General features: G+C 41.0%; 1 protein-coding gene across 10 annotated transcripts in view; it reads right to left on the bottom strand.

The window, feature by feature from the left end:
* Positions 1–521: 521 nt before the first annotated feature.
* TP63 (tumor protein p63) overlaps positions 522–24,652 on the bottom strand; it is a 138,267-nt gene continuing 114,136 nt past the window's right edge. For 5 of the 10 annotated variants that reach the window (XM_044251992.1, XM_044251993.1, XM_044251988.1 and 2 more), the window contains 6 exons: positions 24,282–24,364; positions 21,822–21,958; positions 7,977–8,134; positions 5,543–5,687; positions 4,153–4,246; positions 522–1,201 (listed from right to left, as the gene is read on the bottom strand). In XM_044251992.1, the coding sequence (XP_044107927.1) occupies positions 905–1,201; positions 4,153–4,246; positions 5,543–5,687; positions 7,977–8,134; positions 21,822–21,958; positions 24,282–24,364 (914 nt within the window). In that variant the 3' untranslated portion in view covers positions 522–904. Of the gene's footprint in view, positions 1,202–4,152; positions 4,247–5,542; positions 5,688–7,976; positions 8,135–14,176; positions 15,617–21,821; positions 21,959–24,281; positions 24,365–24,652 lie in introns of those variants that run through there. The other 5 variants (XM_044251994.1, XM_044251989.1, XM_044251990.1 and 2 more) reach the window with 2 other exon arrangements.

Raw genomic sequence — 24,652 nt, 5'->3', positions numbered from 1 at the left:
ATACCCAGGTAACATGATACCTGATGTTTTTGAACTAGCTGCCAGGGAACTTTTAAGATTATTAGTCATGACCCACATTCTCCCCAACCCAAAGCAAGAGAGGATATTTCCTTTCTTCTAGGGTGTGATAGTGAGAGCATGGGCTTTTTCTTCTAATTGGACTAAATAACCCCAGAGTGAACAGCCACCACTAGTAGCAATGTCAGCGACATAAGGTGCACCAACACAGAGGACCATGTACATAAGAAGACTTTCTCATACACACATTATGCAATGGTAAAAACAACTGGATCCATCCAAAGCTTTGATGTGGCAATTGCTTCGCATCAGAAGAACTGAAAGGACATTTTTGTCATTCATATGTGCTATCAATGTCTCGATACATATTACCATACATGATACTCCTTGAAAGAGGGGCATAGATAAGCCCTCTGAACAAGTAAATTAAAAAAATAAGCTGATAAGTGCAACTCAATTTCCTTTCCTTTAAATTACATTTAAACAATACTCCATGCCCCCCACCCAAAAATATATACTGTATATTTATATATTTATATATATAGTCTTAGACTATAAGGGTGAAAATGCTTTATAAAAGTCAATGAGAAATCTTTGCAGCTTAAGGAGATAACCACTGCTCTTTTGCTCACTTCCACCTAGCCACGATAACTTCAGTTCTGCAAGCAATAGATTTGAAGGCTTAAAGCCAGAATCAGAATCAGGTGCCAGGTTAGACATTGGATCAAAGATAACCTCTTACTTCTTCTTCCCTTGAGAAGCCAAACTGAGAAGAGGAAGGAGAGGAGCTAGGGAGGACACGTTGAAGGTCAAGCACTAGTGCCTTGTAGGGAGGCAGACAGACAGACAGACAGGGAGAGCATGGGAGGAGTTCACATGGTAGTGCTCACTCCCCCTCCTCTTTGATGCGCTGTTGTTTGTTGCGACGAGCATCCATGTCAAAGTTGAAGTCATTCCACTCGTCGCGGGGTGGGAAGGAGATGGTCTGGCGCAGGGTGAAGCGCACAGCGTCAATAACGCGCTCGCCCCGGGTCTCACTGGAGCCCACGCTGACAGTAGAGGCACCACTCGGGGTCCGCAGGAGGTGGGGAGGGGAGGAGAAGTCGTGGAGCTGCCGGTGGTCCAGGATGCCCTTCCAGATGGCATGTCGGAACTGTTCAGGGATTTTTAGACTTGCCAAATCCTACGAAATAAGGAAGGGTATCAGGGAGAATTAGGACAACGAGACAAATTGACATTTAGTCCACATCATTTTGTCATTCCCAGTGTTCTGATTTAACCCACGTGAATTTACTGCTCTCTACAAAACATGATTAGTTCTCAGATAACCTTTGGCATTATATGTAACTAAGCAAAAGGTACAGCCTTGAGGTGCCATTTCTGCTTGTGGATAACACTTCACTTATTCTCTCCTGGTCTCAGTTTCTTTGTTGGTAAAATAGGGATAGTAGTTAGATCAGACGGCAAAGATCCTGCAACAAAAACAGAAGATAAAGGTACCTTCCAACTCTTAAATCTACCTGGCTCTCGTCACTAGAAGAGAGAGATTAATGGATCATCACCACCACTCAAGTGAGTTGATGAGAAGAAAAGATTGCTAACAGGTAGTGAACACTTTCTACATGCCAGGCACTGAACTAATAATTTTACATTCATGATCTCATTTAATGCTCAGATTAGTGGTAGGTACTCTTACACCTGTTTTATAGGTCGAAAAGCGGAAGGTCAGAGAGGTTGACAAGTCTAAAGTTACCCAATTAAGTAAATGAACTGGGGATTCAGGACAGCCTCTGAACCTAAAACTGCCCTAATGGCCAGAAGGTCACTTGGTGTTTGGATAAATCAGGGTATCCAAATGCAGAATATGTGTCCATGTTCTATGAATGTGCGTGGAAGGCATTACAAACATGCTCTTTCTTAACTAACTGCAGTGACATCTCTCACACTTACCTGCACCATCCCTTCATTAACTGGCTTCAGTGATGGTGTACTCTTTTATGAAGCAGTGTGGTGGGTAGAAAGAACACTGTGCTTGGAGTAAGAAGCTCTTGACAGAGGTTCTTATACTGTCACTGACTAGCTCTAGACCTTCCTCAAGTCACTTTTCCCCTATTCGCCTCGGTTTCTTCCTTAGTAAAATGGCACAGAATTCCTTTTTGAGGTCAACACACAGTATTGGTTCAGGTGTAAATATGGATGTGAAAGTATTTTGGAAGTTATGAAGCACACTATCTAAAGCTTAACCATTTGCATTCTTACTATATTAAATTTTTATGAACCCATCCTGGCATCTTAGAAGGGATACTCAGGAAAACTTCCCAAATGAACCATATTCTTTTTCCAGGAAAAGATTCCAAGCAACTCAGACAGGTGTTGAGAGACAAGCTGGAAAAGGTTTCTATTTCCAGTTATGAGATGGGAGAAGCTGAGGAGAGGTTGCAGAACTTAGACAGCCTCCCAGTTACTTCCCCTTTTGGACGCCTGCAGTATGGGTCCTCCGATTTCCCAGTCTAGCAGGAGGATCCATTAAAAAAGGCAACCCACACATAAATAAGGAAGTGTAAGTCTTTATGCCTCAGAAATTCTCAGTAAGTCCAGAACGCTGTAAACTAACCCCCATCAAGCTGTGTGATTCTCTGGATAGATCAGAACTCAGAACTGACAGGTGAGGAAGCTGGGCCCCAGACATGGACGTGAAACCTAGCCAACAGCAGCAGAGAGAGACTTGTGGAGGACATCTACAGAGGCAGATGGGAGGGATGCAATGAGGAGCCTCCTGACACACTCCCCAGTGGGGACAGTCAGCAAGTGGAAGGCATCATTTTTACAATGTAAGAAAGGATGTATTCCCTGTTTTATCACACAGGGCTCTCAAGCTCAGGGCAGCTCTCTCTCCCTCAACGGATGGACGTTATTGTAAAATGGCATGAAATTTGTCAAAACTTACTCCTAAAGCTTGCATTACAGTTTCCACTTAATTCATTCCATCAGAGAATAGCAGCCAGGGTGAATTATGGGGCGGGGGGGAGGGGTGGGCCGAAGGGCGGTAAGGCATAGTCTCATCATCACAGGGCTGGGGGATTCTCATGCTGCAGGGGCATCTCTAGCATCGGTGCTCAAGGAGGGGAAAGAAGAGATCCCAACTAGAGAAGCAGCAGCAGAGGCAGACAGTATCTTCTTCCACCAGTTCAAAAGGCCCTCTGGAAGCTGGAAAAGAGGACAGTAAACCCCAAAGAGAGCAGCATGAAGGGCAGCCTAGGAGGAGAATCAGATTGCTGCAAACCAGAACAACACAAGCTCCCATGTGAGCAGTTAAAGAAGCAGTGTAGGAAGGAAGAAAAAGTCCCCTTCTATCCAGCTTGCTCCAAAAGACAAGGGACATCAAAGCCAGAAGGAAGGGCTTTTGAACCCCATTTGATAAACTGAGGCTCAGAGAGGCAAAGTGATAACCCCAGGTTCTCATTCTTATAAAAAGCACGGATGGGACCTGAACCATGATCAGTGATTTTTGCCAATGATCAGGGATGGCTTGACCCTATTCTGATAGAATTGAAAATGAATGAACACATAGTTCTAACAGAGAAATGGCTGACTCCTCCTTAAAGTCTGATCTTAAGGAAAGGTAGAAGAAGCCAGTAAATAGAGTTAAAGACCAGGAGCCTCCCTCTCAGGGCTCTATTCCTGGCTCTGCCATCATCTCATGATGCAAATGATTGTACTGTCACCGCTCCATGTTTTAAAGTGAGAATAACATCACCGGCTTCCTGCTAGTTTCTTTGGAGTCTCATACTGATTAATGAGAGCATCTAGAAAATTCTTGGAGTTCTTCAGAGATTGTAAATTTCGTGGAGGCAGGAATTAGATCTCCTCTTTCCTGCTCTGAATAGAATTTGTGTGCAACAGACAACTGTTGGCTGAGCTGATGAGCTGAGGAAGACTGATTGCTATCCTCAGGTATGTAGGCGGAGACCTGGGAGTCTTTCTAATCTGGTAATGGTTTCCACTGAAATTGAGGACTGAGGGCATGCTAAAAACCAGTGTTAAAACCAGGGGGAACTGAACTACCAGGTGGATGTCACCAGAGGGAAAAAAGGAAGAAATAAAACTCAAGAGAAATGTCTAACAGTTACTTACATCCATGGAGTAATGCTCAATCTGATAGATGGTGGTCAGCCCCTGGGTCGTGAAATAGTCCAGACATGATGAACAGCCCAACCTCGCTAAGAAACTGCAGAGGGAGGAGGGAAGAGGAAGGAGGAAACAGAAAAAGAAAGTTCACCCCAACTGCATTGGCGAGGTAAAGGAAAACCCAACATTTTGCCCTGGGATGCCGTACAGGAGAGACTAGGGGGATATGAAATCAATCCATGTGGGCCTTGGATTTGAGGTTTGGGGATAGGTAGTGACTTGAACTTTAGGTCTATAGAAATTAAAATCAACTCCGAGGATTCCTGCAGAGCAGTCATTGGTGGAATTCTTGGCACTCTACATGGGTAAGTGCCTTAGGAGCCATTGCAGGGGGTGAAAGGAAGGAGTCCAGGGGTCAGGTTCCCAGCGCTCTTGCCTCCTGCCTCTTCACTTCTGAGAGAGCATCTCCGCCAGAATTGCTTTGTATCAGTGGGTTTCTGAGAACAATGCATGTGGCTAAGAAAAACTGGAGGCCACTATACCCTGATGTCATTACTGCTTTCTGATTTATGTCCTGCTCAGAATACAGACCCCTCCTTTGGTGTGCTGGCCTCAGATGGGTGAGGTCACCATCACCGAACCACAGGTTGGGTGGCACAAGCTGTGCACTTTGCCATCTGTCTGGCTGACGCTGCTTGGTACTGTTGCATCAGTCACAGGGGCCCCAACGCCCATTATTCCAGCAGCCAAATGAGAGGATCATTCTGCACATGAAGCAGGGGCAGGCAATGTGTGCTAGGCAGGAGACGTGGCACCCACTCTTGCCTTTGAGGCTTTATGCTTTGCTTTCTTCTGGCTATCTGTGTGCTCTTGCCTAGAACGTGTGTTCTCTGCCTATGGCAAAGCAGCAGTGACCATCAGGTTCTTGCAAGTCTCTGTCGTTTTTGCATACATTCAAACTTTATAATGCACATCCCCCTCTGACATAACGAGGCCGTGGTGGCTGAGAGCTATGAGAACGGGAAAGGGAGCGAGATAGCAAGTTTACTGCCTTTCTGGGAACCCCAGCCCTGAGCACCAATTTGAAGGCCCCAACTGACCGTGTAAAAGTTTGGGGAGGTTGTAAGTGAAGATGGGGGGAAACAGGCATGAAAAATGATATGCCTATCAACTCACATTTTCACTTTTTCCCATGCGGATCATTGTGCTTTTCCTTGATGCAACACTGCTGACCACTCCACAGATCAGAGGTAACAGTGTTGAACTGCCACCAGAGGAAGGGCTGCTTCCTCCCCTTTTTTTTCCACCAGCTGTGTCATGAACTCTGAGATTGTCCACCCTCCGCCACCCAGAGTTGCTTAGGACAGGCCCCCAGGGGCACATGCTGTGGACTCACCTGACAAGGCTGCAATCTGTGGGGTACGGAGGTGGGGGAGTGCAGTGGGAGGTGGATGGCATGGAGAGTGGGGGAGGGAGGGCCTGGGTGGGGCTGAGTCCATTCATGTCTCCAGCCATTGGCATGTGGGTGCCCATCATAGGAACTGAACAGAAGCAGGAGGAACAGAGAGGGTTACTGCCGTCATCAGTACCTGCTTCCCAGTGGTCCATCTTGCTTGGTTTACTGTTACCTAGGGCTGAACTCACCAGCCTTCCTAGCCAGCCTTCTCTCTCTCACTGCACCCCTTCGGGCACCCTACATATCATCCAACAGAACAGAACAGTCACCAAACTCCGAACTAGATGCACGCTTTTCGACCTTCACATGTTCCCTTAGAATCATCTCCCCCCACTTCTTTCCCTACTTCTAATGCTCTAAATGCTCATTACTCCTGATGTTAACAAATTCCTCTTTGCATCTGCCTTTCGTGGGTTATACTTCTGTCTCTCTCATTAGGCTAATGTCTCAAGCTTGGAGATTAGACCCTGTACATGTCTCAATCCCCACAAACCTAGCACAGTGCCTGGCATCAATCACATGCTCAGTAAACTGATGTGCAGTGAACAAATGCAGAGACCTGTGAATGAGACAGTGACCTCTGGAATATTTGTCTAGGGATAGGAGGATTTACTGCAATATTTGGGAGCCATAAGCCTAATAAGGAAGGATGAAATTAAAGATTCCAGCTCTTTCTTAGGGTCCATTTCTGGATTGTATTCAGAGACACCAGCAACCCCAATTGTTTTGTTTTCTCTTTTTTAAACTCAATTACAAACTGGAAACATTCACCTATAGAGAAGAAAAGGTTAAGAGTCTCATGCTCTACCGACTGAGCTAGCCGGGCGCCTGAGAAGAAAAGGTTAATACTGATAATATTTATGAAGTAAATTTTGTTTTCAGGTCAAAAAAAGAACAAAGGAACATATCTACAAAAAGATTAATGCAATTTGGTTTTCTTTGGTTTTTGTTTTTTGTTGAATAAAATATGCCAAAAAGGGGAGGCTTCTGCCACTAACTGGGCAGCTAAGGAGCATGGGCTTATCATATCTCATCAGTTTTCCCTCTGACTTTGTCAATGACATTAAAGAAAAATTGTGAAGTATAAATGAGAAAAAGTAGGCAAACTATAACTTTTATAAACCTAAAGGAACAAAAGGACTCTACAATGTCACAAGGAAGAAAATGAAGTAAAAATATACATGGTGCTTTTTCCTTTTACTGTCAAAGCAGCAGACCTATCAAGGGGTGAGGATTTGAGCCTTAGGATGAATGCATCCTAAGTGAGCGATCAATCTGGCTCTAAAGTATTTGTTGCCAGACCAGGCAACAATACCTCATACACTCTATCTCATTTAAATCTGAATGTTTGCCATCAGACCATAGAAGGTCACAATCCCAGCTTCCCTTAACTTCTTAAAACAAAACAAAATGAAAACAAAACAAAACAAAAAAACAACAACAAAAAACCCTAGTCTCTTTAAGGCAATACTGAAAAGCACACTGAAAGGCTTGATCAGAATAATAAAGGATTACAAAGGACAAGATGGAAGCATTGTTGTCTGAGGGGCATTGCAGGATACAAATGCAGTGTTTGGGCTTCTGCATCCCTGAGGGTAGGAGACATCCTTCTGCATTTTATCCTCCTTCTGGTTTTCTCTAGTTTGGGAACTCACTCCGCTGGATTTAGTTCTAGTGAATAATTCTATTTACAGCAATGCTATATAGCAATCATCATCCATTTGGATGCCTGATTCTCATGTTACCTCTTACAATTAGACTTAGTCTTTGCATGAATAAGTAAATGGGAGACTCCCTTATCTATGCCAATTCCTCAATGACTGCACACAAGATGAAGTAGACAAGCTGAGAAGGCCAAGGTCATCGGGGCACAGAATCATAAGAGGTTAAATGTGCAGAGTGATAATTTTATGAATGGAAACAGCATTTTAGAGCAGAGAGGTGCTTGCCCACAGTTGCACAGCTAATACTGCTATGGAGTCCAGACGCCACAATCTATTTCTCTGGAATTTAAGTCTATCACACCATGTTACTTCTCACATGGTGGATAGATCTCCTTTTTGCTTTCTCAAAGGAGGTAGGAGGTGGGCCCCAACCAGGTTGACAGGAAGTGGATTGTTATCACAGAGGTCCTTTACCCTACTGAAGGAACAACCTCCTTTATCTCTACCACTGTGCTTTGTAATGAACTATACACTTCCAAAGTGACAAAAAGTGCACTGTAAGAAACTCAAGCCATGAAACTGTGATGTGTTCTGTCCTGCTCTGCCTCTCCTTAGTTTAGGAGCAAGCCTCTCCCCCATCCTAGAGCAGAGTCTTCCCCTACACTATCCCCATAGACCCCTAAGGTGCAGCTAAAGGGAGAAGCTCTTACTGTTGGCTCCCATGCCATCAGGAATGGTTGTAGGGGTGAGGGCGTTGCGCTGCTGAGGGTTGATAAGCTGGCTCACGGAAGGCAGCTTGTTCATGCTGTTCATTTTGTTCAGAGGTGGGGAGCTGTTACCGTATGTAGACTGAGACTGCATCGAGGTCCTAGGAACACAAACATGGGAATGACGGTGAGCATGTGACATTAGAGAGGCAGGACTAGTCATATCCAACAGGTCTCAGATTAAAACGTGACCTTGAGCTATACACTTGTAAAAATATTCCTCTAGGACCCATGACAAGAAGTTATTTGTGTTTCCATCCGAGAACTTCTTTTTTTTTTTAACTAGGGAAGGATTGCAAGGCTATCATCAAATCATATTTTTCCTGAATGTATAGAGTATAGAGTTGAACATCCTCCTAAAGAATCTCTTTTGTGAGGGAGAAAATAATTGCATCTTCTTTTGGCCTCCATATTATTTTTTTTCTCCATCCCTTTACCCAGTCTTGCCCTACAAGTCAAACAAGCTTGGAAATCAATGAGGGAGAAGAACCCTGTGAAGACCCACAGGCTTACGAAAGACATGAAGATGCCAATTTCAAACCAGCTGAGGATCTTCATGGGCAGCTTCCTGGGCCATTTGGGATACGCAGAAAATAAGTGCAAAGCCAGTCAAATGGGGAATTTAGCAGCATAGCCTGCTGTCATGCAGAGGCCCCAACGTGGAACCCTACTTTCTCAGCACAGAAGTTCATGGGCCATGAGAGAACCCCTGGGGTTGCCCACAGCCTCTCTACACGGGAGAAGCCTAGAGCCCTGTTGATTTTTGACACGTCTCCTGGGAGACAAAGGAAAACAAACAATTCCATTTAGCATAATTTCGATTTGAAAACTTACTGGGATTGGTTTGTTATACTAGGCATGTTATTGCATACGACATTCCCTACTCAAGGGCTGTTTGTCACTTTTGTTCTGAGTATAGAACTGGTGTTATCTACTATAATTGCAACAGGATATAGCATCAGAAGATCGAAGTTTAAGGCTCCCTCTAGAATATATTAGAAACCATGGGTCCTGGGTGGGCCACGAAACACCCTTGTGTTTTTTTTTTCTCACTATAAAACTATATAAACTGAACACATATACACTTACTTGAGTTGGATGATACAGGTAGAGAAACTGGCAAAAACTAGTCCCATGTGTGTGAAGCTCATAGTGTAGTAGACACTTGGGGATAATAATCCAACCTACCTTGTCAGGTTATGGAGAGAACTGGAAAGGAGAAGGGGAGGAAGAACTTTATAGACTATACGGCATTGGCAATGAATAATTACCGTGACCACAGAATGAAGATTGGGCTTGAGCCTATTTCTAACCCATGGTGAGAAACGCTTCCCTTTTACAATCTTCAAACAAAAGACATTATTTTGTGCCTGTCTCTCTCCTCCCTGCAGCCATATTTATGTTAGAGGAGAGAGAAAGAGGGGAAAAAAAAAAAAAAGTTTTCTGAGTTTTATTATAAATATGTAAAATACAAAATTTTGAGGACTCTACAAATGTACCTAGGTTCCAGACAAACACAGTATAATAATGTCTGAAAGAAGAGTAAAAGGGGGCTCTAGGACTTGAGTGTGGCTGTGGGACCACACTTGGCCTTTGTGGCAGCTGCTCAGCATTCTCCATAATTACACAAAATGGGGAAGGCTCCATTCCTTGTCTCTGAAGAGCCACGGCGGAAGGAATTCAAACAATATGCTTTATACATTTGCATAAATAAGGATGACAGTTGATGTACCATTAACAATTCAGCTGCATTTTACAATTACTGATTTTAAAGTAAGAGAGCACGGATTTTTCTCTTTTGATCCTCTGAGGAACTCACAATTATAGGTCCATGTCATATAAACAGGGGTTTATATAATAAGCCCTCCGAACTGTAAGACACTTCTGGTTACTAAGCTCTCCTTTATCCATTTACTGAATGACCGTTGCATTCCCGTGGAGGAGAACACGGTCTGGCAAGGCAGAGGTGGGCGGAAATTATTCTATTTTACAGATATGTAAACATAAGTTCTAAGAATAAAGGTGTGTATTACTGAAGATGACCATATTACTGAATGATGAGTTGAGAGGTCTCCTGGTTCCTAGTCCGAGAGTTTCTTCTTTCATTCTGTGGCAATTTGCCAGAAATTAGACAGTAGTGTGCAATAAGTCACAGAGTCAAGAAATGGGTGAAGTGGTAAGAGAAATGTGGGGGACCGAGGTAGAGCAAGGGCAAGGGATATAGCAAAGGCAGTTCCCCCAGCTGTCATCAAATCCACTCCATCCCTGTGTAGAAGCCTTGTGTTAAGAGTCAGCACTTTGGATATACTTAGGAACATTTGCAAATCCATATCAAAATACATGTCTGAAGGAAGAGTAAATGAGTAAAAGAGTAAATTAAAAAAGCTCAGGGTAAGGTGGCCAAGCGATGCTTTGACAAGTGCTTTTTCTCTCTGCCCACAACAAAGTACCTAAGATGGCAGACTGTGCAGACTCCAGAGGCAGGTTGGTCCTCTGTAACCCTAAAGAGGTCTCTATCTCTTTCATGCCCCCAAATCACTCAAATGCAAAGCAAGAGTTAATGGAAGCATCGCTTGAACCACTGATGTCCACCATTAGGAAAATAAAAATATTTTTAAGAGCTTTGCATTTTCCTGGAGCTTTTTTATAATACATTCCTTCTTCTAAATCCTGTCACACTTCCCTTCTCCATTTCTTTTTTGTGGGTATTTACTTTTTACCATTTTACTAGGTCATTTATTATGAGCAGCCTAAACTATTTTAGGAAATTAGCCCAAAAACCAGAGATGAATAAAGAAACATGAATTTTGGAGTCAACCAAAACACCCAGGTTTAGATGGTTTGATTTTAACTGACACAAATTAATTGATCTGACATAAACTAATTGACTTTGGATGTTATACAAAATCTCTGGAGTTTCATTTTCTTAATCTGTAGAACAGATATTATACTAGAAGGGTTTCTGTGTAGACTAACATGAAGTAATATGGAAACGATATGGAAAAAACCAAAGTGTCCTCTGATATGTGAATGGTTAAAGATGTGATATATATGTGGAATATTACTAAGCCATAAAAAGGAGATCTTGCCATTTGTGACAACATGAATGGATCTAGAGTGAAATAAGTCAGATAGAAAAAATGAATATTGCACGATTTTACTTATATGTGGAACCTAAAAGTAAAATTAATGAACAAATAAAACAAAGCAAAAATAGAATCATAAATACAGAGAACAAACTGGTGGCTTCCAGAGGGGAGGAAGGTTGAAGGGATGAGCTAAGTAGGTGAAGATTAAAAGGTATCAACTTCAGTTATAAACTAAATATCACAGAGATGTAAAGTACAGCCCAGAAAATATAGTCAATAACATAGTCATAACTTTATGTGGTGACAGATGGTGAACTACACTTATCATGGTAAGCATCCTGTATTGTTATAAAAACGTCAAATCACTATGCTGTACACCTAAAACTAATATAATATTGCATGTGAACTATACTTCAATTTTAAAAATAATAGATTTCTTAAAATAACAAAAAATAAAAATATATATATCCTACATTCCTTTAAAAAAAAAAAAAGATTAAATTAGATTACATAAGAACCCTGGACATTGTCCTTGACTTATAGGTGCTCAAGAAACATAGGTTCTTTTTACTCTTACGCTCCAGGACCAAATTTTTTTTTTTTTTAAGACTTTATTTATTTATTTGACAGAGAGAAATCAGAAGTAGGCAGAGAGTCAGGCGGAGAGAAAGGGGGCAGCAGGGTTCCGTTGAGTGGAGAGCCCAATGTGGGGCTCGATCCCCAGACCCTGAGATCATGACCTGAGCCGAAGACAGAGGCTTAACCCACTGAGCCACCCAGGCGCCCCCTGGACCAAATGTTTTACTACTCCAGTGTTCTATCATGGGGATGAGAGATATCAGTTTAAAAATTAACAGGAGAAAGTAGCAACTATTCTTACTTGAACAAATCCAGGAATTAGGTTGAGTGGATGAATGGGGATAAGAGAGTGCAAAAAAGTAAAGAATTCTGAATGCTTCTCCTTTAATATGGAAAAGAGAGTTAAAGCCACAAAGGACAAGGTCAGGGCAGTCTGTTTATAATTAAGTATGCAATGTCTGAAATATAGAGAACGTTCTGATAAGCTCTATGTACGGTGGAAAGGGGAGCAAGAGGAATAAAACTGTAGACCATTTAAAGGTCCTGAAGAACAAGGGGTTTTTTGTTTTGTTTTGTTTTGTTTTTTTCCTTTACACATATAATGTAATAGTCCTTGAATGGATAATCCCAAAGATTACTGGGGACTCTGAAGAGGAGAAAATATTTAAGGATAACAGGATCTGTGACACTATTGGTTTCTTATCCCCCCCCACCCCCGCCATATACACAAATATACACCCTCAAAACTGAAAAAAGTGAGAACATAGCTATCCTCAGAAAAACAACCAGGTGTAAGTTCAGGCAGTTTTCTCTAGATGAGTACCAGATTTTTCTAGGAATCCAACATAACAGAGCTATAGATGTGCATATTTCATGTATTTCTAGTTCTGAGGAGAAATCCTGAAAAAGTCAAGTCCCAGTTCTTAACTTTAATGACTCAGGTTTCTGTGAATAAAATTCAGTATCTTAGAGCTGTAAGCGACCTTTAAATTATCCAGGATTAAAAAACAGTTTTCTTGAATCCAAGCCTAGTGACTATGTGGCAGAGAATCCAAATTCTTGAAAAGACATAAATTCAAAGTCATCGTCTCCATCTTCCTGGTGATACCTACAATCCCAACAAAGGATTCCTTTTTTTTTTTTTTTTTTTTCCTTAAATCTTTCATTGCTGGTTAAAGCGTAACTTTCTAGCAGAATGTGGTGATCTCTCAGGGTAAATCTATTTCAGCAAACAGTTTCTGTAGTGCAGAATCTGAAAGGGGGAAGAGATATTGCAGATAAAGCAAAATATCCCCTATATAAAGAAGGTCAAAAAGAGGGAAGCCATGTAACATCAGAAATGCAGGTGTTCTTCCTTGAAAGTTTGCCCACTACTGTCCTACCTGTAACCTTACTCTCTAGCTGGGTAATCTTGCCTCTAAGTACAAAACAACTGTAACTGCAGAATATTTTCCATTAGTTCAAAGATATTAATTTATATAAGTCACTCTAAACACATAAAAAACTTACATAAGGATGGGGTTTAAAAAAAAAAAACTTGTGAAAGAAATGCAAATGTCAAAAAATGAAGCATACTCATTAACCTTTTCAGGGATTTGTGAACCCCTTACAAGGGCATTAGAAAGTTACTAGATTAGGGCTATCTGGGCAGCTCAATTGGTTAAGCCTCTGCCTTTGGCTCTGGTCACTTTCCAAGGATTCTGGGATTGAGTCCCACGTTGGGCTCCTTGCTCAGCAGAGAGCCTGCTTCTCCCTTGGCCTCTGCCTGCCACTAAGCCTGCTGGTGCTCTCTCTGACAAATAAACAAATAAAATCTTTAAAAAAAAACTTTCTAAAAATAATTTAGTGAGTTAGTAGATTAATTGAAAACACCTTGCTAATGTAATGAGCTCATCTGATTTCATTAACATGTTTTTATGTCAAACATAAAAATGTTTTTTTCTTAAGCATTTTTCAAGCTATTCTATTCATTATTTTTATGCAGAAACAATCATTTCTGAAGATTTTAAAAACAATTACTCAAAGATAGAAACTTGGTATAATTAAGAAAATTGGGCAACAGTTTCCATTATATATTCCTGGATGAATATTTGCCAAGGCCTATGTCACAGAAGACAAATTATTTAATAAACTTGGGTTTTATTTAAGTTTGGCAACTGAAGATGTAGCTTGAGTCTTATTCAGAGAAGTAGGCAAATGATACTATATGCCTGATTCCTTATGATGAAATGAAACACCCACAGAGCCAAAATATATTTCAAGTTGGTGTAGGCATTGAAATGTATTTCTAGGACTGATGATCTCAATACAGTAAAAACACCAAATACTGACAGAAATGGAGACAGAACCAGTGTGACTGTTCAGTATTCTTGTTCTTTAGACTTCCACATAGTACTTCACAAACGCAAATGAAAATATCGTTATTTAAGGAAATAAAAAAAAAAAGAAGAGAGACAGAAAAGAAAAACCGCAAGATGAACCAAGATGCAAAAGTTTATTGAAAATTAAAATCACACATCCATAAAGCAACAGCCTCAAAAACAAGAAATCATTGCTGTGATAACACAGAATAAAGGGCTGGTGATCTGGTGTGGGGAGACGTGGGGGAAGATTTGTAAAGTCTTCATACCATCATTTTAAAATACGTTTTTAAAATGGAAAGAAATAGATTCTCTAAACTCTTTGAGAAAAAAAGAAAAGAAAGAGAGAAAAAGAAAGTCAGCCACCCTTTCTATCTTTTTAAGTTTCAGACCAGGAGTGTTGATTTGAACATGTGTTTGTGTGGACATCACTTAAATAAAACGTAAGTGTCCTGAACAAAAGGGTGTAAACAGTTAGCCATATGGCCAGTTCTGTGGTGGGGCTGAGAGATAGGGGCTTCAATAAACAAATTAGTCAGAGATCTTGTGGAGAAGACTTTGAACTCCATTTTGATCTAGAACTGCCCAGAACAATATTACTGGAGTGGTTTTACCCTCCTATTAAAATGACATAATTAAGTTTGTTTGCCTTGGGGTGTAGACAACAGCTTTGGATATGGGGCTCAAGGATTTCTGTGGGCAAGGAGGACTATCATATCAGATACCAACAAGGTGACTCTAGTCGGATCTGACAGTGTTCATGAACTTTTTATCTACATATGAGGAGAGGAGACTGATAATGCAAATTCTCAAAAAGAAGAAAAGAACCCCCCCCATTGGCTACTTGTAATAATTATAACCTCTCTGTCCAGCAGTACACGTGACACCTTAGTGTGTTATTATTTGCAATATTATTGCATGACCAGCATTAAAAAGGCCTGACTGAGGCTCTCAGTCGCCTACAATTTTCTTATGCACAGACAAGAACAACTTTTTTCTCCTTTTCTTAAAAAGACATCTTACATTTGAGACCTGCTCAAAAGTTTCTTTAAGAGTTTCAAAAACACAACAGAGGGTAACAGAAAAGGGTTCCAATAAACATCTTAATGCCCCTCTTTCCAATCTGATCCCCTCCCTTCTAAGAACAACACAAAAGCTCACAGACAAACGTGGGGGTTCCTGACTGCCCAGTGCTAGATCTAAAGATGCAGAATCTGCAGGAAACATCCTTTCTTTAAGTTTTGAGTCCCTTCAGAAGATTTTCTTACTAGTGGCTGTGTGCCTTTGAGCAGTTAGGTCTCTGAGCCAAAGCGTCTTCAAGTCCTGCTTACAAGGGCTGGACACACACAAACACACACGCACATGCACACACACGCATGCGTGTGCACACATGTTCACGGGAACACAAGAAACACACGCTCCAAATACAGATATGGGGCTCTATGGGTACACTGATCGGTTTGGAGGGCTGGAATGTCTAAAGAAGACGTCAGACTGTCTCGGGGTTTCTCTCCGGGGCTCCACAAGCTCATTCCTGAAGCAGGCTGAAAGGAGACTGCAGAGAGGAACCAGAGAAAAAGAAGAGGTGAAGGCTTCAGACTTCATAAATTCACATCAACTGAACACAGAAACACCCCCTACCTTCAGGATCACAGTGAGACAGGACAGAATGCCTGGGAAGCTATTTCTACTCTTTCCTCACCATCCTCCTCTAAAATTTCTCAGAGAGGACTTCTCAAGATTTTTAGGCAGAAATGAGAGAAAGCTGTGGTAGTTAATCAGCACTATCAGAATCACCTGTGTAACTTAAAACAAAAATAAAAATAAAAATAAAAGTTTCCAGATTCCTCAAAGGCCAGGTTGGGGCCCAGGTATACATATTTTTAACAAGTTCCACAAGTGATTCATTTGAGGACTACTGTGTCAGGGTACGTCATGGTGCTTAGTACACTGCTTGGCACACCAGACTGGACAAATTAAAAAAAGGAGAATGCAGAGACAAGAACTCATTTTAATCTTTGGTAAAATGTCATCGGCCCAATTATGATACCTCATTATGGCTCCTGTCTGGACTACCTACGAAGCATGAAGAAATATGATCTTATCAGTCTGGGGGCTGCACCGTCATGCATTTGTGAAGAACTATTAATGAGCATTTTGTAGGCACCCAGATTGAGATGGATAAATATCTTAATCCTTTCAGTCACAAACTTGGCCTACAAACACACATATCAAACTCATGAAAGCAACTTTTAGATAATTAAGAAATCAATTATGCCACAAGGATGCCAGGAACAAACCTTCTCATTTTGCTGAAGATTGTGCAACCCCGTGAACTGTTGGGGAATTCTTTCCCAGATGGCTTTTGAGTCACATTCGGTTACTCCTTGCAAAGCAACAAAGCCATTTTTACTTGCTTAGGGCTGGAATTCAGGAAACCAACCTCACCAGCAAGAATCGAGATCATCTTGAAGAATGTGCCAGCATATAAATTAGCAGGGAAGCAATCTATTCTTGGGTAAAGAGCTATAGTTTTGACTTCTTGTTTGGACAGTACACTTTGGGGCTACTCTTGGAGCAAGGGCTCAGTGAGACAACATGCAAAAATCATGTTTTTGTTATGGTAAGAGTGTATGGACCACAGGGGTTCAAACTTTGAGACCTAGAACTGAGATTACTGGTGCAAGGAGACGTGAGAACTTAGAAAAGTGACTTAATCTATCTGAATTTAATTACTCTGTTTTTTTCCTCATTACTAAATCATAGCTAATAAATCTCTGCTCTGACAACTTTGTAACGTAGCTGTGAAATTCGGAAAGTAGCACTGTGTAAACTGCAAAAAGTGTGCAGTCCTCGACCTGTAAGGTTGAACCAAGTGAAACTGTCAAGATCCACCTGTTTTTACCTACGGGACTGGCAATTTCAAACACATACCCTGGACATGTGAAGGATTTCTAAATCAAACCTAGAAATACGATCTAAACCACACCTAACGATGAGGTAGAGATGTATGTATTCTGCTCTTTCCTCCACTGATAATGCTGAAAATACTGCTTGCTTCCCCCGCAGATGTGCAACCTGAGGAAAAATTATCAATATTCTTGAAGAAAGTTATAGCCCAATGAGCTTAAAGAGGTAAAACTTCATATTGAAACCACAAGGATAAATGCCAAATGATGCAGAGACCTAAAAGTGGGCAAAGACGCTTGCTTTAGTATTATTGTTATAACTTTCTTAACTAAATGAAGTTGAAGAAACATTGCAAAGAGCTGTGTCTTCTAAATCTGATTCTCATCTTCGTGTTATTATAAACTGGCCATGAAATCAAAGGTGTAGTTCACTGGGCCTCAGCTTCCCCAGTTGAAGAAACATTGCAAAGAGCTGTGTCTTCTAAATCTGATTCTCATCTTCGTGTTATTATAAACTGGCCATGAAATCAAAGGTGTAGTTCACTGGGCCTCAGCTTCCCCAGCTGTGATATGAGATTAAAACTATGACCTTGAAGATCCCACTATGCTCCCTCTCTGACCTCCATGACTGATTATCTACAATCATCAGGATATCTCAAGGAGAATGAAACCCTAAGGGCTCCTCGGGATGTCACATATTTGTATTATGATTAAAATAAATCCATAGGTAGAAACTAAAAAATAATTTTCCAGGGGAAAACAAGAGTTCGGCTAAGTAGAATTTTCACAAAATGATGTTGGCCTGAGATCAGAGTGGAAGCCAAAAAGGAGGATAAACTATAGGAAAAAATGAAAAAGCAATACTATTGGTCCAAAATGCACACATCAAAAGATTATTCTAAATGTTTCAAGCAGCTTCTCCAAAGCTGTCTTAAGAGTTACTTTCCCTTGAAAAAGTGAAGGTAAGCAGTCTAGTGTCAAGAATGGGTCCAGTTTGTCTCCCATTAGATTCTGGCTTCCATAAACATAACTTCAGATGTTTATTCCCATGTGAACAAATCAACTAAAATCAAATTTCTTTGTAAATGGTATAAAGCCTAGTCATAGCTGTAACAATTTGATTCATTAGAATTCAGTGTAAAATTTAACCTCCATAAAGCCTATGATCATGAAGGTAACTGAAGGGATTTTTGAAAAAGGAAAATGATGCATAAATGAAAAGCAAGCAGAGAGAAAACACACAGTGAGAAACTAAAAGAAGTAATTCAACTGAAAATATTTTATTGCTGCTTAGTAGAAACTGTATATTTCCTTCCCACTAATTTTTCTGCTACTAAAAAGAGAAACACAAAATTGATCCCTTACCAGCATAAAATTGGTCTATATTTTTGGAAAGGAAATCACGGGCTATTATAGGCATTTTCCAACCTGATTTATTATTTTCAAATGATTGTCAGGGAATCAGATTTCTATTTTTCTTTGTTTAGTCATTCATGCTCTTTCTTCGAGATTTGCATGAAAATAAGAGAGTCGGGGGGGGGGGAGGGAGAATAAAACTCAGGAAGAACATAGCAACTGGAGAATTTATATAGACATCTATCACACTTTGAAGTCCCATATAAATGTAACAAAGGCAAAATCAGAACAAATGTCTGTATTTTGCAAAGATTTCCTTTTGCAGTCTGTCACATTTCTATGCACAAGTCATCACACTGAAGTTAGCTCTTGTATACTGGGAGGTAACAACTTGAAAACATGCAATGTTGCTTTTAAATGGATACTCCAGGGACCCATGAGGCTCTGTTCCCTCACTATTTATCTGTGGCTACACTCGCAAAAAAGGGACAATATACTTCTAATATCTCTCAGGCTTTTTAAAATAACAATTTTAATATGCATTTTCTTCTTTGATGAAATAGACTGCTTTACAAAATAATTGCCCTTCAGAGCAGTGTCAGCCACTCAGACTGAGCCCTGGATAACTCATCCCCTGCGAACACAGGGTTATGTATCTCATGTCAACAAACACAAATTGCCCACGTCCCCGATGACTACAGTGGATCTTCCTGCTTAAAAATCTCAAAAACTATGACATGAAACCATTCATTTTATTGTGTGATCTAGAAGAATTGTTTCAAATTGTCCTATTAATTTAAGCAGGGAACGAATTTCCAGAGTTTTCTTAAGATTCAAAATGTGGTCTGGTTAGGAATTCACCCATAACAGGTCTCCAGTAAAAGTTTGTTACATGAATCAACTCAACCATAGCAGTCTTAGGCGGTGATACGATTTCATCTTTAACCATACTCGGTGTCTGGATGGACATGCCTAACTTTCTCAGAAAAAAAGAGATCTCTGTTAAAGGCTGTTGTTTTGTTAGATATTGAAATACCATTTTATGAATCACTGTGTGCTTTCCTAAAACATCTCCATGCCTCTCTATTTTAGGATACACATATTAGCTTCCAAATATTCCTATTTAAAAAAAAAAAAAAAGAAAAAGAAAAAAAGCTAAGCCATGGGGTGCCTGGATGACACAGTCGGTTAAGTGCCTGACTCTTGGTTTCAGTTGAGGTAGTCAGGATCTCAAGGTCTTGAGATTAAGCCCTATGTCTGATTAAGTTTCCCTCCCCCTCTCCTTCTACCCCTCCCTCTCCTCTCTCCAATAAATAAATAAATCTTTGAAAATAAATCAAAGCCTTCAGAGGCTGTGAATGAAGATCCACCCATCTACCTAGAACAAAAACTGGCAGACTACAGTGAATGAGCTAAACCTGTCCCACAGGCTAAGAACGGCATTGATGTTTTTAAAAGTGTGAAAATTCAAAAGAAGAATTCTTTCATGATACGAAAATGATATGGAATTAAAGTTGCAGTGTCCATAAAAAGCACCAGCCACTCTCATTCATTTATACACTGTGGTTGCTTTTGTGCCAAGAGGCAGAACTAGGTAGCAAGTTACAAGAGAACATATGGACCCGAAAATCAAAGATGTTTACTACTGGTGTTTCACAGAAAAAACATTTTGCCAACCCCTGTGCTAAATGGTCAGATTTTCTAAGCCACATCATTTAATAAGTATCAATTTGGTCTGACAGTACTTCTCCTGTTAGTTGGAAAAAAGACAGGGAAGACTATCACAGAGTAACTAGTTCAGCATGATATGTGGCTATGTAATCCTTCTGAGGTCATTTTGGCTGAGCCAGACATTTCCAGAGTGAACTAGAGGCATTTGGGGAGTGTTTCTTAATACCATCACATGCATATTTCCCTCTTAAGAGAGAGGCACTTAGCCTCTCTTGGTCTGTAAATGATATTACTGGTCTGTTTCTTTGATCCCTGCTGCAAGATTTTACAAAGAACTAAATCAGGTTTACACTTGAATACATTAACATATATTTCCTTCTGATATCCTAAAGAATATATAGGATTTGCATTGGGAACTCTGTCTGCAACCCTGCGTTCTCATTCTCCTTTGGAATACTTTGTGTCCCCAAGAAACCTTCTGATTAAACTTCCCACTCAGCCTTACTGTAAAACCTTATAATTATGATTTGCAAAACTTTCATGCTCAAAGTAAATGGTGAGATCCCTTCCAGGCAAATGAGGTCTTAAATGCTCAATGAGCCTGAAGTCCTTTAAGGGAGAGCAAACTTCTTTTCCACCCCTCAGCTGCCTACCCAGTACCCTAGAGCCGGCAGGTGCTCAGAGGATGCCTCCAGAGTTTCACAGATGCAGTCCAATTCCTCGGCTGCATTTATGCTGATTAAAAAGAGGATGAGGAGCCCTCTTTCTTGTACTTTGCATAGCTATCTCTCTATAGCAGCTATTAACGTATCAGAAAATAACCATTACTTAGTGTTCATTTACATTTCTACTGTAAAAGGCAAGATGATTTTGGCTTCGTTTCTTTTTGTCTGAAGAGTAGAGTTGAATGTCCAAATTACTTAAATGGGTCCAAAATGTATACATTTTACATTATCTATAGAGACTCTGCCAATATTTCCAGTATAGACCCTTAAGCCAATGAATGATCATTCTTAAGCATAGAAGGGTTAAGACTCAACAGAGTCTTGATTTGACAACTTTCCTTTCTCCCATAAGAGCTATTCTGTTCTGATTAATCATAAAACAGTTCATATCATCAAGGATCTAAGAGTCGAGGTAAAAATTAACATATAAACATATAACATATACATTGCACAGAGATAATATGGTTGCAAAATCTGGTCCAATTTATGTAAAAACATATTGCTGGAAGACAACATGGAACAGAGATGCTAAGACAAGAAGATGCTACTTTGCCATTTGGCATCCAGATAGTCTCCCCATGAGCATGCGCTAGGTCTCAGAATCCTGAATGGAGAACTCCAAGGAGTCACTTCCAATTAAACCTATGTGCTATCCCCAGTCTACAATGGTTTTCCCAAAAGTGGATTGTGTGCCTCCCAGGCAAGGTACAGGACAATCCACTGGGATGAGGGAAGGTTATATGTTGTTAAATACACATGTTGTTAAAAATACACGTCACAACTAGAGGAGAGCATATGCTCAAAATTCTTCTATGGATAGATGTGTATGGATGTGGGGTAGAGGGAACAAACTGTGTTAGCGTCAGTCTCTTTGTAATTCACCTGAAACGTTTTAGCTTCAGTTTCAGAAGCTAGGTGGAACCTTCTCCAAGCTATGCAAAGAAACCCAGAAGGTCGTTGAAACTCCAAAGGAGTCACCTGTGGTGTTCTGCTGTCTCACGACTCGTCTTCTACGTCACCCACCCATCACCCCATTTCTGACAAGAAAGAACAGTCACTCTTACTCACACCTCCTGAAAGGACACATTGACACACTCACTGTTTCTGAAGTAGATGCTGGTGTTGCTGCTGCTGCTGCTGCCTGTAGGTCTCGATCGTGTGCTGAGGCAGATACTGCATGAGTTCCAGCGACTCCTTGATCTTCAGCAGCATTTCATAGGTCTCGCGGCCCCTCACCTGCGTGCAGAGAGTAAGGAGAGAGAAAGGAACAATGAAGAACTCTAGAATAGTCAGCAGTACTGTCAGTCCTCCTTATCTGTGGACTCAGTATTGCCAAATTCGCCTGCTTGCTAACATTCATTTGTAACACAGAAACCAAGACTCAAGACACTCTGTGGCCTTTCACGGACTCACACGGGGGACACATCGTAGCCGTTCAGGCATGTGCCCAGCTCTGGTGAATAAGGGCATGCTGGCTTGTTCCAGCTTTCATGTCACAACAAGTGTCCTTTCCACGGTCTATTCACATTTTCCACATTTGTGCATGTGTGTTTTTACTGTTATTTTGTTTTTTGGGTTTTGTGGGGTTTTTTTTGTTTTGCTTTGTTTTGTTTTGTTTTGTTTTTTTGTTTGTTTTTTTTGGTAAACCTGCTCCCCCAAGGTTAATGTTGAAGTGCTGTCTAGGATTCCAGGTGCCAGAAAGCTACAGCATGCCTTATGGAGAACACGTGTTTGATAAGCTTCATTTAGGCATGAATTGTAGTGCTGTTGGTCATGAGTTCAGTGTAAATGAGTCAATAGTATACGTGAAATAAGGTGTCTTTAAACAGAAACACACATCAAACAAGGGTATGTATTGACTGGTCACAGGAAATATTGTGATCTGAGACTCACAGGAACTTTACCCTGAACTTCCCCATGATTCAGTATTTGTTAGAACAGCATCTGCAGTGATTTTATAAGAAACAACTACTAAAAGTAATGAGAATTAACCGTTATTGACAATCTCTGGAAAGACTGACATTCTCAGCTGAGGCAAAACACACTTCTGTATTTAAGAGAGTCTCTTAAAATTTTTTCGAAGCATGAACAGGACCAGGACTGGAGTGAGACAAGCAGGGCACGTGAGCACTTGTGGGGTCCCATGAGTGGGTGCCTATTTCAGTTCCGTTTCCTAGGCATTTTCCCAGTCCCCTCCCTAAGAGGCAGGATTTGTCAGAATTCAGAAATGGAAAGGTTTCTCTACCGTATGTCATGTTAGCTCCTATTTATCCCAGCTCTGTGGTCACCTCTGCAAAGCTTTCCCTGACCTGGGTGAATGTTCTGCCCTTTCTATATGCTCCCACGTCATCAAGTCCAGCTCTGCAGAAGGATTTCTTTCATTATGTTCTGTCTCCTTGCTAGAAGGCAAATCCTTGGAAGGTAAAAATTCTATTCTACTCCAAATGCTCAGGCATATTTGCCATCCAACAGATATCAACTAAATGCATGTTAAATTAAAAGGTCCCATCCCCCCCCTAATTCACACATTCCAGTTTGGCAAAATCTTCACTAAACATGAGATGTGACTGATGACAAGGTACCGCCTTCCTTAGTACAACCTGGTTCCTATCTCAGCAGCTGAAAACACATTAGTTCTTTTGGAATATTTGATCTATCAGGATAATGTTGAACTTAAAGTTCACAAGTCCATTTACATATGTAGCCTGAGAAAATAGACACTGAGAATCTTGGCCAACTCACTGTCTCATTGTTTTACGAGCAAGCAGTCTGTTGCCCCGAAGGTCAGGGCCCAGAGAAGGCAGGGGAGCAGGTGTGGCACACCCAAACCTGTCCAGTTGGTTTAGCTTCAATACAGGGGAGGCAGCTCCCTGTCAATCTCCTGGCCCTGCATGCTTGGGTCTCAGGTACGCTAAGATGGTGTCTAGGGTTATGCTGGTTACCAAGACTTTGCCACTGCTCTGGATGGCCAAAACCTAAGGTGCTAAGCATCCCACAGACTACAGCCATAGTCTAGAAAGAGACCCCCTAGTGACTTTGAGAGGACTTACGTCCTCGTAGGAATGAACAATGCTCTTATACCACAACTGGGCTGAGTCTTCTGGCCATTCACATATAACTGAGGATCCTGTCTGGCTTGGCTTTCTATAGAGCACTTCCTAAAAGAAATTGCAGTCAAGTCTGTAATTGTTTTACTCTCGAATCTGTGAGCTCCTTCTGACACAATCTCAGTCTTGGCCACGGGATGGTATGGCCACATTGTCTAGGGTAACTTTATCATTCTTAAACAATGAATGGCAACTTAGCTGTAAATATTTGGGTAAAAAAATATATATATTAGAGGAGGTGCTTTGACTGGGTAAGTTTTAAGTAGAGGGCCTGCACTACTGACAGATTCCAAAATAGGGGAGGGGAGGGATCATTTCCTGATTTTTCAAACAATGTTTTTTTCTTGTCTTATCTCCCTAGTCACAATCGTCCCTTTCTCGTTGTCACAGATAATCAGATAACACAGAGAAGGTAAAAATAAAGTAATCATGAAGACTCAAGGGAGACTCACTGGTAAATATAACAGCTCATCATCTGGGGACCTCCGTTTCTTAATGGATGTCATCTGGATGCCATGTGTGTTCTGACGAAAAGCTGGTAGAGGGAAAATGCAAGTTTCATCGTGGGAACATTTCTGAAGCACTAGTACATTTATTACACAAACAGTAGCCTCAGCAAACCTGTGAGATTAGAGTTTCCCATCCTAAGACTCCATTTCCTTGGTAACCACTGCATTTACATTGAGTGTATGCCTAACAATGATGAGGTATGGGGGGGGGGGAAGTAAGCAGGAGAAGGACATGCTGGGAAGCTGAGAGAGAGCCTTTGGCCTACGTGGTGCTGCAGGGGTCCTCGAGTCTCAGGCGCCTATGAATGTGAACA

Source organism: Neovison vison, chromosome 6 (genome assembly GCF_020171115.1).
Source record: "Neovison vison isolate M4711 chromosome 6, ASM_NN_V1, whole genome shotgun sequence".
In the NCBI taxonomy this organism is placed as follows: domain Eukaryota; kingdom Metazoa; phylum Chordata; class Mammalia; order Carnivora; family Mustelidae; genus Neogale; species Neogale vison.
The sequence above is the reverse complement of the archived record's forward strand: the minus strand, read 5'-3'. Positions and strand labels throughout refer to the sequence as shown.